Here is an 18,708-nt window from a genome sequence, read left to right on the forward strand (position 1 = left end):
TCTCCTGCATTCCCCGATGACTACGTGCACCTTTGACTGTATGTTTATATTCATACAATTGTATATACCATATAAATGGCTGGGTGTATCGGTTTTGGGGCTACAGAGTTTATTTATAGGATGAGATGGGCACGTGCCGGAACGCCGGGACGCAAGAAGGGCAGGGGGAATGGAGACCACGTGGTCGTCGACAATGAATTTTGGTTGCCAACATCGAACAGGGGCGAGTTCCTGGCAATGACATACAAATGAATGAAATGGCGTTTATGGTAATTCGTAAGAGCCAAGTTTGTGCTACTTGTTAGCCAACTATGCTAATGAGAGCGACTTGCCGTCTGGACTGTGGATGGTTTTTGTTCCAAAAGCGGATTCCAGCTGGAAGGACGAAATCTACAAAAAAGTAGGAAGAGCTCTGTCCTATATAAGGTGTCAATACTTCGGGGGTTTCGAAGAATTTCCTGAATTGGGGTTTCTTTATTTTGAATTGTACCTGGAAGTCTCTAAAGATATTTATAAATACATATGTATTTATTTGTAGACTTCTTTACTGTTTCAGGTTCCACAGTGCAGAGTCCTCAACGTAAAAATTGGTTCTTGATTATTCATTTGCGGTTTTGGTAGTTAAGTTAATGCTTTCTTGGAGGCAATAAGTGGCAGAAGGAAAGATATTTTCTTACTCAAAGGAGGTGATCAAAAAATAATTTATTTACTAATAAGAAATTTAAAAAAAATGTAAAATTTTTGAACAGTTGTCGAATATTTTCAGCCCAAGAGTATGCAACAAGATTGAACTTCAAAGATTAAAATTAAAAAAGGCTTTGGATTTTTCATATTACACTTGGTTGGCTTGTCACAAATTGCAACTTTTTATTCAAAAATTAATCCTACACAACGAATATCAAGATGTGTGAGGTGGTGTTGCCCTGCAACTACAATCCGGTAGCTTGCCCGAGCGTTCCCTCCAAGGGTCGACTGTTCACCATCCTGATGCTCTATTGTTGGCAGCGGGAATACGACAAACGTCCTTACAAACACTTCCAGTTCAAGATTCTGGATTTCGAGAAGCGAATCGGAAGGCGCTACCATTGCATTCGTGATTTAGGCCTGATTGTGAACTATCTGCTGCAGCGCCCCCAGATTTCGGTGTCCATCACCGGCGTGCCCGTCAGTAATTGGGATTCCCATCTCTTAAAGGAGTTTGCCCACTCCTTGATTCCCGCTTGGTACATTGAACTGAAGCTTATGCGGCTGCCACTTGAGTTCTTTGTGATGTTGCGGCTTAATGCATCCCACATGGATGTCTGCATGCTAAGTTTGGAGGGTAAGGATTTCGGTTTTCGTACCAGGAATATACAAATAAACACCCCGGTTTCCTAGGAACACCTCTCACCGACGAGGATGTCCGAATTCTGCGGGAGTTCCTGATCGTCTCCCAGTCTCTGAGGATTCTCAATGTGTCCCACTGTAGCTTGACACAGTACAACTTCGCTATGATCGCCGATGGGGTGCACAAGTCGAAGGGTGTGTACCAACTAAATGCCAGTCGGCTGCTGGGAATGACTCTCAGCCTGGACACGGAAAAGGTGATGTCGGTGGTAGGGTCGCTTCTAATGCACAACGGATTGGAGGAACTGACTTTGGAGTTTTGCGAGTTAACCGCCCAGGATATGGAGCCCATTGCCGAGTACTTGAGGAGGTTGCACTCGAACCTGCGGCGCCTGCGCTTGTCCTCGAATCAGATCTCCTCGGATGGAGCCTTCTTTCTCATGCGCGGCATGTCCATCGGCGGGAGGCTGGAGCTCCTGGACATAAGCCACAACAGCATAGGAACGCACGGTGGCGAGTGGGTGTCCCAGTACTTCTCCTCGTGCCGAAAGTTGCACGTTCTGCACCTGCATAATAACGATATTGGTGCTTCTGCCGTTAATCAAATTCTTCTGACCTTAAAAAAGAAGTGCAAGCTGGACTACCTGTCCCTGTATGGCAATGAATTTGATTCTCATTCTGCCAAGATCGTACGCCGTTTACTCGATTCCGAGGTAATGTTGCAATCCGAGCTGGACATCAGTTATACCTACGACGAGAGTCTGCAGGACTACCGTGTTGTGCCCTGGAGATAAGTATATGGAGTTAGGTCGTTACTTTTGGTTTAAAATGAATCAATAAATGTGTGGTCTTAAGTCTTGGTTTGTGATATTGCATCAATCATTCGCAGTGTTGTCCAGGAACATTACGAGCTTTGAATACTTTGCCTCTGCTCATCTCTGATACTTGCAGTGGGTTAAGCTTTTCGACCACGTGCCTGCTCTCCCGCTCTCACTTAATTAAAACGATGAATGAAGTGCCAGGGCTGCCAGACCAAAGGGAAGAGAAAGCTTGGCTTGGGAGCGAGCTTTCAGGGCCAAACAGCTGAGATAACGGTCTGGCAACTTTCGCTTTCGTTTCCGGCTTTGCTTTGTTATTGTGAGAGCGCAGCTTGTGTATGTGTGAGTGTGTGTGTGTGTGCATTATTGTTGGCGATTTCAAAGTCAAACAGCAACAACAAGGACATAATGCGCAGCCAACAGCTGCGAAGCGCGGAGAGCAAAGCCGAGCAAGGCAGAGCAGAGCAGGAACTCCAACGGCACACGGGACTAGAAACGACGAGCGCAGGCAGCTGGCAGCGACGCGGCGGCGACAGGACAACGCCAACGTTATCCTTGTTGAGAGTTTCGCAATATATTTTTATTGCAGCAGTCTCAACGAAAGCGTCGAAGCAACCGAATCGCATCCAAATCGAACACCCGACAAATCGGTCAGGCCAAGTTCAATGCAAATCGCTAGACAAACTAATAATCAAAATTAAACAATATAAAAATTAAAATAAATAATTAATTTCCACACAAACATTAATCCCCAAAAAAATAATGAAAATTAAAAGCTTGTGTATTCTGTGCATTTGCTCATCCTGTGTGAAGTGCAAGTGCCTCCCTCCAGTTCTTGTATAACTTTCGTTGGAACTTCATATTTTAAAGGACCTGTGTTGGCAGGACGAACATTGGGCCTGCGGCGAAATTGTGTTTTTCCCCCTCCCAGAACTTTCCCCTGTTCTCTTATCTTATTTTAGTTGCAAATTTATTTATCTGCTTGCAGGCGTCTGCTTCCTCCCAGCTCTAGTGAATATACACATATTTCCAGCAACAACCCACCTAAACTAAACTACAACTATAAAACTAAAGCCAAACTCAACTAAGTAAACGAACTGAACTAAAACTGAAGCCAGAAGCTGTTACAACTTTTACCATTTCTTGCTTCAAAACTAAACTTAGAACCGGAATTATAATTAGAACAAACACAACCAAGTGAGCAAAATGAACGACAGTCGACGCAACACGGCCACGGAATTCAGTTACATTTTGCAGCGTCAGGTAACCACTCTTTAATTATACATATATGCACTAATTTTGAGAAGAGTTCGTTTTTGTGTTTTGCGTTTGGCATTTTTTTGCGAGTCCTGTTCCGAAATCGCACCCACTGCTCGAGCGTTTCCTTTGCAGCACCCTAATTGCACACATCTCAGCCACAGGAACTCCAACTAATTGCACCCACACGAACCGTCTGATTGTACGTACCACTACCCGCAGAGTGCATAATGGCCAAGGATATGGGGACTGCCGGGTTGCCTTGTCCATAGTGCTGCCTTTTAGCCAAATTGCTTGCACATGGCCATCCATATTTTTCACACCATTTTTTATCTGGCTTTGAAAGCTTCACTGGTAGTTGATTTATTTGATTGAAATTCTTTAGTAAAACTATTTTGATAATACGAAGTATCATTTATGTTAATAGAACTAAGCAAGCAATTCTCTATTAAAAAATTCATTCAAAACAAACATAAAATTTTTAATTTAATATGTTAGCTGCAGCTTAATTGAAATGCCACCATACTGATCCTGTAGGCCATAGCACACATTTGGCGTGTCCAATGAATTGTTAATAAACAAAATTCTCCGTCAATCAATCATGGTTTAATAAATGCCCCCATAGACATTTGCATATGAATATCTGGGCGAGGGGCTTATCGGGGACAAGTTGCCGTCGGCAGGATGGTAGAATGGCAGGATGCCCGCACGGGTTATGCTCGATAATCCCTTAAGCTCGTTATGAATTCCATTTCACTCAAATGCTGAAATTGGCTTGCGTGTCTGTCTGCACATACGGAAACACATTCACACAGCCACTGGTTCGAGTTTGTAGCTCGTGGCTCGTAACTCGTAACTCGCAACCCGCAGTTCGTACTGTGAAAAAGACTGTTAAATCAATTTGTTTTGAAGCACCCCCTGGCACTGAAATATTCCCCGAAGGGAGCTCCAAACCTCCGCTGAGACAATGACACATTAGAATCATCGAATCGTGTCTTGATTGAGTGATAATCCAAATCACAATTCACAACATGCTATGATTAATGGCAGCCAATTGAATCACAAGGGTCAGCTGTAACGACTCGACTATTTATTGTTTCAGCAATGACCTTTGACGGGTGAGAAAATTTGTCTGGACAGCCTTGGAGATCCTTCAAGATTTAATTAAGCTCTCCCCAGGGTGCCAGGGCGGCCGCGCTTAAGCACTTGATAACAAAATCAATAAGCGCCAAGCTCGACCTTTAATTACACAACACCCACACAGAAACACCCGCCCACGAAGGATTTATGAGGCCTGCTCCACATACTGATGAATGGAGCTCGACTTGCACTTCCACTTTCCCATCTACATCCTTCAGTGCCACAGTGCCACCTTCGCCTCCTCCTCTGTCTCCGTCTCCGCCTTCGTTTTCTCATCCACATCCACTTAATCGCCGCTTAGTATGCAAGGCATGAGGTGGCATCGCATCTGCTGTCTGGCCTTGGCCAGCCCGCTCCATGGTGGCCACCTCGTCCTTTGTGTCCTGCCACTGCTATGCCAGCTGGGGCATCAAATAAGAATGTCAGCAACAGCAACACCCTGCTGCGAGATAAGAGAAATCAATGTCGGCTGCAGGCAACAGCACTTTTCAGTGCATTTGGAACACTTCCTCGACCCCGACAATTAAGTTCCCATTGGAATTTCAAATTGGCCCGCAAGCCAGCTCTTCAAACGCTTAACTCAATCCCAATACCAATTGACCCAATTAAATCAAACATTGTTCGGGGGTATGGGAAATCGTAAGGCGGAAAACCCAATTTAAATAAATTTGAAAAGCAATGGCTATTGATGGTCCTCAACGATGTCCTGACACTGACAGGCGACAGAGTGCCACAGGGTGATGCATATCCGTAAATAGATGTTAAGACAATTTGATTAGTGGTGGATATATAAAGTGGTTTTTAATAGAGTTTTTATTTCCGAATGAGTTCACAGACAGTTTTAATCCATCAAAGAAGCTAATAAAATTAAAATTTAATTATCAAAGCTGTTTAAATGTGCTATTAAGTGTAGAACTAAAGCTATCCTGCAAAAAAAGAGGATTATCATATATCACTTTGAAACTTAAACGTTAAGTGGCTTTCTGGAAACACCAGGCGTATACGTAATATGTAATTGTATATCACGTACACGCCATGGCTTCAGTTATGCAATAACTGTTGGATACCTATCTGGGCTGCAGTTTTTTTTTAGTTTTTTTTGCTCCCATTAATTCACAGATAAATTTAGTCCTTTAAGGCGGCTAATAAATTAATATAAATGATAAAAGGAGGAAATTAAAGAAAGCTTCTTTGAAAATCTTCCATATAAGATGACTTAAGCCTAAGCTCAAGTACTCTTGCCTTTTTAACAGGATCATATATCGTTTTAAGATTTTATGGCTAAGAGGCTTTCCAGCCACACTAGGCGTATACGTTATATTCATGAGTATCTCACGTATACGCCACCGTTTCAGTTATGCAATAACTGTTGCATACCTTTCAGCTGCTGATGGTTCTTTTCCACAGGCTCACAGGCCATCAAGGCGAATCGCTAAATCCCAATCCGGACATGATGCCGGGGCAAGGTGCCCTAAGTCTGTCTCCCAGGACAGCGTGAGTGGGGTTTTTTTTTTTTTTGGAAGGGTCGGGGGTTCTGAAGTGGGAGTGAAGATGGGCGATGTGCTTAAATGGTTTCGATTTGCCATTTCACCCAGCCAGGCCTGATGGCCTGATGGATTCAGACTTGGCTGGGTGGCCCCACCACGCGACCAAAACAATAAAAACAAACGCGTTCGGGGCATCGCAACACTGTACGCGTTCGTATCTCGAAAATTGACGGGCAAAACGATAAAAACAAAAAAAAAAAAGAAACAAAAACTCAGCCAACCACTGAACTGAGTCGCGTATTTCCCTAGCGGAAGGGACATCTGTGATATATAAAGCAGAAAAAACACGTGTTCCATAAAGATATGTGCACACTTGTATATACAACAATCCAGATAGAATACGTATATTTTGGCATGCGAATAAATTGGAATTCTTTGGTGCGCGGAACACGGTTCGCAGTTTTCCCCCTCAATAATTCGGTATGCAGTGCACAATACGTATATGCATGTTTGTTTGATTTGATATATATTTTATGTTTATGTTTTAAGCGAATCATTCGCCGGATTGAGCTCGATTTAATGGCTAACAATTTGATTTATATTCGTTTCGTTTGCCGCACACAGGGCAGCGATGTGTCGGTTGCCGAGGCTTATGCATTCGATGACTTCAACAATTTAATGAAGGTAAACTTTGACCCACATTCCTTGCACTGAATCTAGTCCCATTGCTCCTCCACTCAGTCGACCTGTGCACTTGCATTCCGCTTCGTAGTCGTATTCACATTCTAGCCATCCCTCCACTCACATTCATTAAATTCCGAGTAACGCCTACACACATTCACGCCCCGGACGTGGCAGAGGCAGTGCCTGCCTTGGAGACTGGAAGATACTCGTCCTGGCATTCTGGCGCCGACCTTTGCCGAGGTCTTTCGGGCGGTACAAATTGCTTTTGGTCTCTGGACATCAAAAGAATTTTCTTATTAGGAAATATTTCCGTGCCTGCCTCGCACCCGATGCCTTATTAAATATTACATTAGACAAAATCATGTACGAGTTTCTAATGAAGAGAAATCACAATTGAGGATTTGTATTCGAGGGCGTGAAGGCAACTTTAGAACGTAGTTGGCATTCGGGGGAAAAAGAAATTAATAAAGTCCAAAAGTTAAGGATACCATGGCCCAAACTGATGAGGAGTTAACTCATCCATCAAGCTTACAGCTTATGAGACGCTGGCAACAAAAAAAAGTGAGAAAAAACCCTTGCTAGCTGGCTCGGCTTTAAGCCGTAGCTAATCCTGGCAACTAATACCAGAGAATGCCTGTCAGAAAAAGCAAGAAAAGGATTTCCCATACATACACTTGAATGTAGTTGGGTTTGGGTGGGGGGTAGGGGCGGCGGAAATGAAAGCAACGAATGTTGGCCTAGAACTTGAAGGGAACATTGTGTAATATTTGATGCATTACCATGCATAAGTAAGGAAATCCATTCACATTGGTGTGGCTATGAGTGTGTCTGTCAGTGTGGGTGGGGTGGTGCAGAGTGTTTATGTATGTGTGGCTTTTGTTGTTTTCTTAGGCCTCGAACCGAAAGTTTTGTTGTTGTTGGCAAAGCCATTAGGCGCCAAGGCTGTCCAAAAATTCCAACATTAACTACTGGGAGAGGGTGCGAATAAAAGAAGAAGAAAGCCAGCCAGCCAGCTAGCCATCCAGCCCTGATTGTTTGCTCAACTAATGGCCGCGCCAGCTCAAAGGCAAATTGCCAATAGTTGAGACACTCTCGGCCCTGTTTTCTCAATTAGGTTAGTTCCACCCGAAACTATAGCCACTCTCGGCCGGCAGTAAGGATTACTCGTTAATTGCAACCAGCCAAAAAAAAAGGAAAGCAAAAAGGAAACTGTGACTGAAACTGAAACTACAAAAATTAAATTAAATAGAAAAATTGGCAAAGCGAGCTATAAGCACACAAAATTGTTTTCACTAGAAGGTTATTTGCTTTTTTGTACAATTTTATATATACAGAGAAAAAAATGGATAATAGTAGGATGAGCTTGTATATTTTTTTAAAAAGTCTTTTATAGAATAATTAAACATTTTTGTTAGGAAGTTGGAAATGTTGTACAAAACCTAATACACTAAGTCTTAATTGCTTTTTTAAATTGTGCATTTTTTGCTGTGCATTTCTATTGAAAGAAGCAGCCCATTCGCCAGCCCAATTCCAATCTTCACTCCTCAGAAAAACAAGTAAAAAAACCTGACCTGACCCGGGACCATTTGCCTGCCTTGCATATACGTGTTTGCTTTTGCAACACCCCATATGGCTGTGGGTTGGACTTGACTTCCTATGGGAGGAGTGAGCGGGCTTAGGCCCTGTTTGTCTATCAGCATGGGGTGCAACCCAGGCAACCCAGGCAACGGCTGAAACTGAAATGACAACAATGTCGACGCGGCTGTGTCAATAGTTCAGGGGGAGACACGAAATGCAATGGAAAAACAGCTGCAATTTCTGTGGTCGGGCCAGGTTAACACTTGCCAGGTTTTTGCCATTTTAGCCATTTTTCTGGTCGCATAATTTGAGGTCCCTTGTTGTTAATTGCTGGCCCTGCTTCGGGGAGCAGCATTGTGTTAACCAAAACGCTTCAATTAAATGCAAATTGTTGCTCCCATTGGGCCGGCTGCCGTTCTGTAATTTCATTAGGCCGAGTTCAGAAATGTGAATTGTGATTTAGGGAGGTCATTATGGGTATAACCGAAATCCAGATACTTCTAGGCTGAAAGTAAAAAATTAAAATTATTTTGGAGTTTATTTTTATGTGTGCTTTTCAAAGCAATTAGAAAGAGTCTCCTTAACGATAAATAAGTCTCACGTTTCTGCGCCAAAAAGGGTATTTTTTATTCCGTTGTTTAATCATCTAGAATTTTTGTTGATTCTGGGTGTCCTTAGAGCTAGAGGAACCCAACGACATGAGTGTTATTAATTAAAATCGTGCACTGCATGAAATGGCTTGTTTGCCATTATGAACTGAGACCGGCAGGTCCTGGACCGTTTTCAGTATCCTGTATGGGTATGGGTATGGGTATGGGTATGGGTATGGGTATGGGTATGGGTATGGGTATGGGTATGGGTATGGGTATGGGTATGGGTATGGGTATGGGTATGGGTATGGGTATGGGTATGGGTATGGGTATGGGTATGGGTATGGGTATGGGTATGGGTATGGGTATGGGTATGGGTATGGGTATGGGTATGGGTATGGGTATGGGTATGGGTATGGGTATGGGTATGGGTATGGGTATGGGTATGGGTATGGGTATGGGTATGGGTATGGGTATGGGTATGGGTATGGGTCCTGTCCCTGCTGTTGGCATTCCAATGCAGATTGCCTTTCGTGTTTGAGTTTGTATTTGTATTTGCCTTTCGACAATGTTTGTCTTTTATTAGAAACGTTCTGTTAGAACAGGTAGACTTTTGGCTAAGGTTTTTCGTGCGTGTGTATGCCTATATGTGGCTAAGCACCTGAGAAAAGCCCCCAAACAATTTCCATCTCTTGTGTTTTCACATTTTTTTTTTGTGTCCCGTCTCTCACACTTTTGACGCAATTGAGTTTCGAATGGATTTTTTCCGTTGCGATGCCCCATCCTTCTGGAAGTTAATTGGATTTGTGAGGTTTAATTGCTGACAGGGGAATGCCCGACAATTTAAAGACTTTCTGCTCGAAGAGGTTCTCCCTCGAAAGGTACATCCGTCTTGAGTTTGATTCATAAATCATACATGCATAATTTCCAGACCCGAAATATGCTCGATTGAACAGCGGAAACAAGGTCAGTCATTCGTTGAAATCATTTATTCCGGCAATTATTTATGATTCTTGATGTTGGCTCGAATGGCCTTAACTTGGCCAACTTAAAGTGGCTGAAGGACAAGTGACAATAACACTTTAATGTCGCCGTAATGCTTTACATGATAAACTAATCCAACTGGCTGGCTATAAATTATCCTGAGCCAGTATCCTTCGAGGGTTTTCCCCGGCTTGAGATTAACGTTGGCCCATTTGCCTTCGACGGAGCAATTTGTTTTTGTGTTTTCTTGGTCGTTCTTTTTGTTTTTTTGCTGGCAAGGATGCGACTGAAAGTGGCCGGGCGAAGGACTGGAGGGCCAAGTAACAACTGACAACGGACACTCTGTAATTTCATTGGGCCGCAGCTGCCTTTTGTAACCTTGTCCCGGGCATCTCCATCCCGGAGACCTTGGGCCAGGGCCGGGGGTCTTGTGCGCCTCATAATTAGCCATTTTCTTTGATACGCCATGGCACTTTTTCGGGTGTAAAAACACCGCGTTTCTGCGACCTTTGACGCCACTTAATTGAATTGAAAACTCAACGCAACTCGCGCGTAATGTGCCTTTGGAACTTTTCATTATGCCGAACACCTACTACAGAAAACATTTTAAAGTAGTTCTGCAAAAATGTTTGTTCTCCTCTTGGCGGGGAGGGCGGTTGATTCGGAAAAACCTGCAAAAGTGTAAAGTTTTCCGGCATTTGTTTGCTGTTTCAATGTTTGTGCGCTTCCAAGTTTAGTTAGGAGAAACTTCTTTAATTGCCAGCCAGATGGTGGAAGGTTTTCTTCAATTCTTTGCCTTTATAACCTCTGTTTTTATTATTTTTTTTTAGTTGCCAGTTGGCTCAGGAGGAGACCAGTGATGGGTAGCAGGAGGCCACACAACATTCGTGACTTTATGACGTGGCTGAGGAATTTTATTTATGTTTATGTGAGAGCTCTTGATATAAAATTGTCTTTTATGGCTGGCGTGGGGTAGGTTTGGTAGGGAAGGGTAAGGGTTTTTTGGGACAACCACAATTTACGATAAGGCTATAGATACTGCTCGTATCCTTTGTTTTTACCTGAATATTGCGTATACGCCACGGTGCGGGCTCTGTTGATTTTGCTTTTGATGTAAAGAGTCACTCGAGGCAATTTTGTGTGCTCTTATCCCAATCAACGAACAGTAATGGAGACTCTGTCCTCTGCCCGGGGATGGCAATTGCTAACCTTTGGTGTTTTTTGTTGCCTGCCATCCTAGAACAACCATCAGACACATCAGCAACAGGGCCAGCCGCAGCAGCATCAGCATCCACATCAGCAACAGCAACAACAACAGCAGCAGCAGCCACAACAGCAACAACCACATCAGCAGGATGCTGTCCTGGGAGAGGCATTGTCTTCCCTCCCCCAGGCCTCGTTCAACTACATAAACTCCATCGTGGGCAGCGGCGTCATTGGCATACCCTATGCCCTCCACCGCGCCGGATTCGGTCTCGGCCTGGCCCTGCTCATCCTGGTGGCCTACATCACCGACTACTCGCTCATCCTCATGGTAAGTGGCCGGCTCGAAACCCAATTTCGAAAAATTGCAGCGGAAATTGACGCACCACCGATGCTTCCCAAATCCGTTTAGAGTGCCAATCGAGCCACCCAGACCCAGGCCCAGACCCAGACCGAGAGTCACATGCATTCGCGTTTTGACTTTGAGTTTGGGTTTTCGGGCTTAGCATTTTCTGCATAATTAACGCCCACACACGAGCCGTTTAAGCCTCATTTCATTTACAGGTCAGGTGCGGCCACATTTGCGGTCGGTTCAGCTATCCGGGCATTATGGAGGCCGCGTACGGCAAGTACGGCTACTACCTGCTCTCCCTCCTCCAGTTCATGTATCCCTTTCTGGGTGAGTATACTACGGGAACTTTCTGATTTTTAGTTCTGAACTTATGGTAGAAAACTATTGAATTTTAAAGGAGTCTTAGGGTACTCAAATCTTTCGGTTTAATCTAAAAAATCATTTCAACATAGCTTCTATCATACACTTTTTAAATATTTATTAAATATAAGCTCGAAATGAATAAACTTCCAGAAATGATGAACTTAAGGGTCCAAGTCTCAATAGCTTTTATATAAACTTGAAAAAAAGGTTTCCCACAAGTTAATTATAAAGTTATAATAAGAACTGCAAGTTAGTATGCTTTTAAAGCGGCAATATATTTTGATATACTTTATTTTCAGCCATGATATCCTACAATGTTGTGGTGGGTGATACGCTGTCCAAGGTCCTTGTCAGGTTCTTCCCCTCCTGGGGCGGTTCGATGGGCGCCGTTCGGCTGGGCGTGGTCTTCTTTGTGAATGTGGGCGTGGTCATGCCCCTATGTCTCTACAAGAACGTCTCCCGGTTGGCCCGGGCCAGTTTCATTAGCCTGGCCTGTGTGGTCTTCATTTTGTTTGCGGTCATCATCAAGCTCATGTCCGGCGATTATAAAGTGTAAGTAGATGGGATTTTATATTTATGATTTTTGTGCATATGTATGGACTTAAAGTCTGGTCATGTATAATCATTTTAGTTAAAATTATATTTACAAAGCTTCAAATATTTATACATAATGTAGAATATCAAATGCTTGTGATATTTGTCATGGTTTCAAAAATATAATATTCAATTAGCTTCTGGCTAACTTGAATTCATAATTAATGAGAGAAACTCGTCAACATTTTAATTGGGGTCAAAAAATAATGAAATAAAATGTATGCAAGCTGTTTGGAAAAAGAGGAATTCAGCTACTGTTTGCTTTGGTGAAAAGGTATGATGATGGGATTAAAATGGACAAAAAATGAGGTTTTCCCCTATAGGGTCCACAGTGATGGCTATATCTCACCCAATTCTCATCCGATTCTCAAGCGGAGTACCTTAAACGATTTCTAGATCGAATCTGGACCATTCTGCATCAAAAACCTGAGACAAAATATTTTTTAGATTTTTTGTCCATTTTTCGTGATGGGATCCCTTCAAAATGGGGTTTTCCCCTATAGGGTCCACAGTGATGGCTATATCTCTCCCAATTCTCATCCGATTCTCAAGCGGAGTACCTTAAACGATTTCTAGATCGATTCTGCACTATTCTGCACCAAAATCTTGAGACGAAATATTTTTTCGATTTTGTCCATTTTTCGTGTTGGGATCCCTTGAAATGGGGCTTTCCCCTCTAGGGTACACTGGGATGGCTATATCTTCCCCAATTCTCATCCGATTCTCAAGCGGAGTACCTTAAACGATTTCTAGATCGATTCTGCACTCTTCTGCATCAAAAACCTGAGACAAAATATTTTTTATATTTTTTGTCCATTTTTCGTGATGGGATCCCTTGAAATGGGATTTTCCCCTATAGCGTCCACAGTGATGGCTATATCTTCCCCAATTCTCATCCGATTCTCAAGCGGAGTACCTTAAACGATTTCTAGATCGATTCTGCACTATTCTGCACCAAAATCTTGAGACGAAATATTTTTTCGATTTTGTCCATTTTTCGTGTTGGGATCCCTTGAAATGGGGCTTTCCCCTCTAGGGTACACTGGGATGGCTATATCTTCCTCAATTCTCATCCGATTCTCAAGCGGAGTACCTTAAACGATTTCTGGATCGATTCTGCACTCTTCTGCATCAAAAACCTGAGACAAAATATTTTTTAAATTTTCTGTCCATTTTTCGTGATGGGATCCCTTGAAATGGGATTTTCCCCAATAGCGTCCACAGTGATGGCTATATCTTCCCCAATTCTCATCCGATTCTCAAGCGGAGTACCTTAAACGATTTCTAGATCGATTCTGCACTCTTCTGCATCAAAAACCTGAGACAAAATATTTTTCTATATCGATTCTACACCATTCTGCATAAAAATCCTGAGACCAAATATTTTTTAGATTTTTTGTCCATTTTTCGTGGGATGGCTATATCCTCCGCTTGAAAAATTCGAAAAAATTTAAAAAGGTATTGTACCAGTTTCTTGAATTAGGAATTAAGCTACTGGAAGCCTAGGTCTCAGAAAAGTATGTCCTTTTCCGATCTTATGACAAATGGAGGGCTACAATTTTCGGAAATGGGCAAAATGGCGAATGCTGTAAAATAAAATAAATATTTTCTTACGTATATTTTCTCGGCCTACAAATTCTGTCAACAAGCCCGTAGGTGCTATTCTTTAACGAGTCCCAGATTTCTTTTTCGTCCACATTGTGAACAAAATATATGGTACACCTTTTTACACCTTAAACAGTATGCAAATTACTTTCGCGCCAAAAGCCATTTATAAAAATTACCAAACAAAGCATAAATACAACTCGCGGCAAGCGCGTAAAGATTTATTTACATTTTAATTACAAATTGTGTATTCGCCTCGATTTCCCCCAAAAACCGTTAACAAAGTTGCAACCAGTTGGACCTGTGGGGATGGCTTTTGGGGTGGCTGTGGCGGTGGCGGTGGCGGCAGTGCCGGATAGGGGGAGCTTCTGGGCTTTAGTGCTAAGTGGCGCTTTAGTGCTTTCAAATCTGTGGCAACTGCCCAGGGCGGGTGGTGCAATAGCTACTGGCGACGCAGAGCTCATAAAATTTAGTGTGCCACTTGTTTGCCTTTTATGGCTTTTCATTAGGCGAGTCGAGTTGAGTCTGTTGCAGTGCAACTAAGTTGTATGCATACACCCATACCCTTACACACACACATACATATATCCTTTGAGATCCAGGAGGGACGGCGGCGGCAGGACTCGAGGGTACCGCAGCTTAGCAAGGCAACACTTTGGCATGCAGTTTCAGGGTCAAAGCTGGAAAGGGTTCATCTCCGGTTTCCCCTTCTGGGTTAGCTAGCAACTGGCAGTAGGATACCCTTGAAGGCCGCCGCCTCTCTGGTCTCTCCTCGGTTGGTATAAAATTTAAATAAATTTCCAATTTGCGGCTGGGCCGGCTCTCCTTTCTTATCTATCCTGGCCAGCACCTTTTGTTTCACACATTTTTTATGCGAATAATTCACATTTCCGCCCCCACCTGGGGCGGCCAACGAAATGTTAATTTGGTGTTAACTTTTGTGTAATGTTTCGTCGGAAATGAACCTTTTTTCTTTTCTTGTTTCGTGGCTCTGTTGATTTATTTTCAGTACGGATACGGCGGAATCGTGGCGCTTTGCTAACTCTGACCTCATCCCGGCCACAGGCATCATGGTCTTCGGTGAGTGCCCGTGTCCACTGGACTTTCCATCTATCTCTGACATATTCCCCACCCGATACAGCTTTCATGTGCCATCACAATACCTTCCTCGTTTATCAATCGATGCGCGAAGCGACCATGGAGCGATGGGAGAAGGTCACCCACATTTCGATTGGATTCGCCTGGACTGTGGCGGCCCTCTTCGGCATCGCCGGCTACTCCACCTTCCGCGCCCTCTCCCAAGGTGAGCCTGACACAAACACAAATTGCATTTAATTGCATTGACAGGCAATTTGTGCGAATTTCCTGTTGCCTGTTTTTGGCATTCATTTTAGCAAGCACACAGGAGAGGTAGAGGTAGAGGCCCTGAAGGCACAAGTACCTAATCTTAATGTGCCACAAATTGTATAAATTGTTTATGCTAATGTCCTTGCGACGGATGTTATGGCTTCGATAACAAGGCAATGGCCCATAGATAAAACCAAAGAGATTAAAGCGAAACCAGATTAATCAATTTTTATTTAATTTGGTTTTTTTTTTTCACAGGAGACCTTCTGGAAAACTACTGCTGGGATGACGACCTGATGAACTTCTCGCGTGTCCTCTTCTCCATATCCATACTACTGACCTTTCCCATCGAATGCTTCGTCTCCCGAGAGGTTAGACCAAAATAGTTTGCCAAAGTTTGTGGCTCTTGGCTTATTTGGGTTATTCCCAACAGATTGTGCGCGCCCTCGTCCATCGTTTCGTGCTAAAGGAGCCCATCAGCGAGTTCACCCAGGACAAGGACCCCAGCCTGGAGAAGGGAGCCGAGATCGATGAGTATTCCAAAGCCATTACCATGGCCATCGTGTTCAGCGCCTTTGTCATTTCGCCCATGACCGACTGCCTTGGATCGGTGCTGGAGCTTAACGTAAGTCAATTTCAAAACAAATCCTTAAATAAAACAATCCCTGGCCAGGAATAACAAGGTTTAATTATGTAGAAAAATATCACAGACTTACAGAGAAATCTAGACTTTTCTAAAAAGAAAATCTTCAAAGCCAAAGAGTTAATAAAAGGAATAAGGAATAATAATAAGTTAAAATAACTTTTTAATAAGTTAAAAGGAATAATTAGTTAGGGAAACTTTATATTAAACTAAAATTCTATCAGAATAAATTACCTCGTATTTTAAATTTTATCTTGATTCCCATATATTAGCCTTATAATTTTTTATTTAGTGATTTAGGCAACCTCATATTATATTCATTCACTGCCATTTGAATATTTTATGAGGCAAATCGAATGTTTCAAATACTCCATCAAATACAACTGAGACTAATTCGAACTTCACCACTTGGGACTAAGGCTGCCGTATGGCCAAGTTTATTATCATGGCCCGAACCGGCTTTTTCCCCCTTGCATTCTGGTCACGGGTATCGGCCAAAATGGCCTCTCCCCCTCCACACATTTTCCCCCATTTCGGCCTTTGTAGTTTGTGGGTATTTGGCATGCAAATTTATGCTCTGGTTGGAACATTTCAGGGTCTCCTGGCCGCCATCCCACTGGCCTACATCCTACCCGGCCTGGCCTACATCCAGATGGAGCCGCACGCCCTCCTCAGCCGCGAGAAGCTGCCCGCCCTGGGCCTGGTGGTGTTCGGTGCCCTGGTGACCATACTGGGGGCGGCGGTGCTGCTGCCCGGCCTGATGGGCGGAGACTGCCGGGCAGACATTGTGATGGGCTACTGCCGGCAGGAGTTCCAGAACGCCACAGCCTCGAATTAAGCACTGGACGATGGCAGACGTCGTGGGGGAGGAACATGGAGCCAAAACCCAGCGTTTTGGGTTGCGGGTTGGGTTCAACAGGATTCGTTTACCTTAGAATATTTTCGGTTGGCTTTTCGGTTGAAACATTCGGTTAAGAGCTGCACCAAATCGCATCGAAAGAAACTTGTACCTGAGTCCCAGACGTTCAAAGTATCTGCGTAAGTAAGTTGTAGGGAAAAGTGTGTGTGATACGGGCGAACCTCAGTACAAAGGCCAGGCGGATTCTCTCTATGATCGAGTCACCAAGCATATATGCACTAGGATTGTTGAGTTTTGTTTTTTGTTCGGATATACATACTTACTTGCCATAAACTATTACCATGTAGTATCCATTGTTAATTGTTGTCCAGCCCGAAATGTTTGCCGTAGTGAAAGTTCCTCGATAGATGTACTTTGATGCCATTGCACTAATGAAATGAAAATGAAAATGATAAAGAAACAAACCAAATACCAAAAACTTAGAACCTAGATGTTATCCGTAGCTTTAGCGTAGTCTGAAACTATTTGGGCACCAATATACACAGAAATGCAATCCTTAGCAAACCAAAAACCAATTACCAACTCCCCATGTTGAGAGGCAAATCAAAAGCGAACAAGTATTATACGAAACAACTATTTATAACTATGTATTGTATCTGTATCTGTATATCATCATGTTACCAAAGTCATATTTCAGCGTTTTATATGTATATGTATACAAAAATAAGTAAATAGTTGCTTAGCTCGGGCGAAACATCAAATCGCATTGAAATCAAAACAAGAACAACCCCCTTTTCCATGGACACATCGATTTCTGACAACAGTTTTGAGTTGTTAATGGCACTGAACTCTATATATTTTAAATTGCTTAAATATACAACACACAGGAAGACACTATGGGACACCATACACATGAATATTTATACATGTTTATACACAAAGATATATTTTTGTACAACTCTTGATTTATAGTGCACGATATTATGTAAATACATGTGTATGCATTTTTGGATGTGATTAAAGTTTATACACAAATAAACTGGAAGCTCTCACTTGTTACTTCCTCCTCGGGCCGCAGGACGACACAATGCTGAAGACCCTTACTCTAACTCTATTCTCTAAGAGCTTAAACACACATATCATACGGCCAGAAGACACGGGACAAACACAACCAAGGGCTTTTCTATAGATACTTTTTACAAGAACTTACCAAACTGACCCTATCGCTTATACACAACGAAATCGGAACAACCAATTTCCACAGACTTCTTGTATATACACTCTATAGGGCTCTGCTTATCGATCAGAACGATGTTACCCATCTTCTCATTCGCCGATTAAATCTAAATGTCTCTGTTTTCTATCTACATATAAAGTTATATATAATTACATATTAAAGTTGTAGGGATTCGATTAGGGAACTGTTGAATTGGAATTATTATTATTACTGTATTGTGCATGTAGCGAAAAAATATATCAAATACAACATATTAATGGTTGAGATCGGATGCGAGCGGCTGATCGCCGCTTAGGAGGAACTTTTGATTTCCAGCGCAGAGATAACCAAATTAAATTTCATTCCAATAGGAACATATGTCTAGATAAGCATATGCAATATCAAAAGCAAAGAAAACCAAAATCAAATAAAATAAAGAATGTATTTTAGAAATATGCAAAGCAAAACACTGCGGTTTTCCTGCACAAAAGTCTTATCGGAGTCATGGAGACCGCCACCGGGTTTCCGTTTTAGAAATTTTGCGGTGTCTTGAAAAGATAATTATTTTAAACTAGAAACTAAAAACTAAAGACTACAGACTAAGCACCGATAAGGTAAGGTATAAAAACCCCATGCCGGCTGTGGAAAAGTCACAGTTGTGA

The 18,708-nt window shown here is 42.7% G+C and overlaps 2 protein-coding genes across 3 annotated transcripts; both read left to right on the plus strand.

Annotated features, from left to right (window-relative positions):
* The first annotated feature begins 829 nt into the window (after positions 1-829).
* On the plus strand, positions 830-2,180 carry LOC108123036 (leucine-rich repeat-containing protein 34). Its single transcript, XM_017237935.3, has 2 exons — positions 830-1,321; positions 1,378-2,180. The coding sequence occupies exons 1-2, from the start codon at positions 904-906 to the stop codon at positions 2,118-2,120; spliced, it is 1,161 nt and encodes a 386-aa protein (XP_017093424.2). The 5' UTR covers positions 830-903; the 3' UTR covers positions 2,121-2,180.
* Positions 2,181-2,680: 500 nt separating this feature from the next.
* On the plus strand, positions 2,681-16,826 carry LOC108122984 (putative sodium-coupled neutral amino acid transporter 11). 2 transcript variants are annotated; one of them, XM_017237867.3, is made up of 11 exons: positions 2,681-2,794; positions 3,133-3,407; positions 6,653-6,712; positions 11,105-11,398; positions 11,632-11,746; positions 12,082-12,334; positions 14,991-15,061; positions 15,123-15,284; positions 15,587-15,699; positions 15,762-15,953; positions 16,567-16,826. In XM_017237867.3, exons 2-11 carry the CDS (start codon positions 3,351-3,353, stop codon positions 16,807-16,809), a joined length of 1,560 nt encoding a protein of 519 aa, XP_017093356.1. In that variant the 5' UTR covers positions 2,681-2,794; positions 3,133-3,350; the 3' UTR covers positions 16,810-16,826. The 2 variants fall into 2 exon arrangements, with proteins under 2 accessions (XP_017093356.1, XP_017093357.1); XM_017237868.3 differs by lacking the exon at positions 6,653-6,712 and having other exon boundaries at positions 2,682-2,794.
* The last annotated feature ends 1,882 nt before the right edge of the window (positions 16,827-18,708 follow it).

The sequence above is a fragment of the Drosophila bipectinata genome, chromosome 2R (assembly GCF_030179905.1).
Source record: "Drosophila bipectinata strain 14024-0381.07 chromosome 2R, DbipHiC1v2, whole genome shotgun sequence".
NCBI classification, from domain to species: domain Eukaryota; kingdom Metazoa; phylum Arthropoda; class Insecta; order Diptera; family Drosophilidae; genus Drosophila; species Drosophila bipectinata.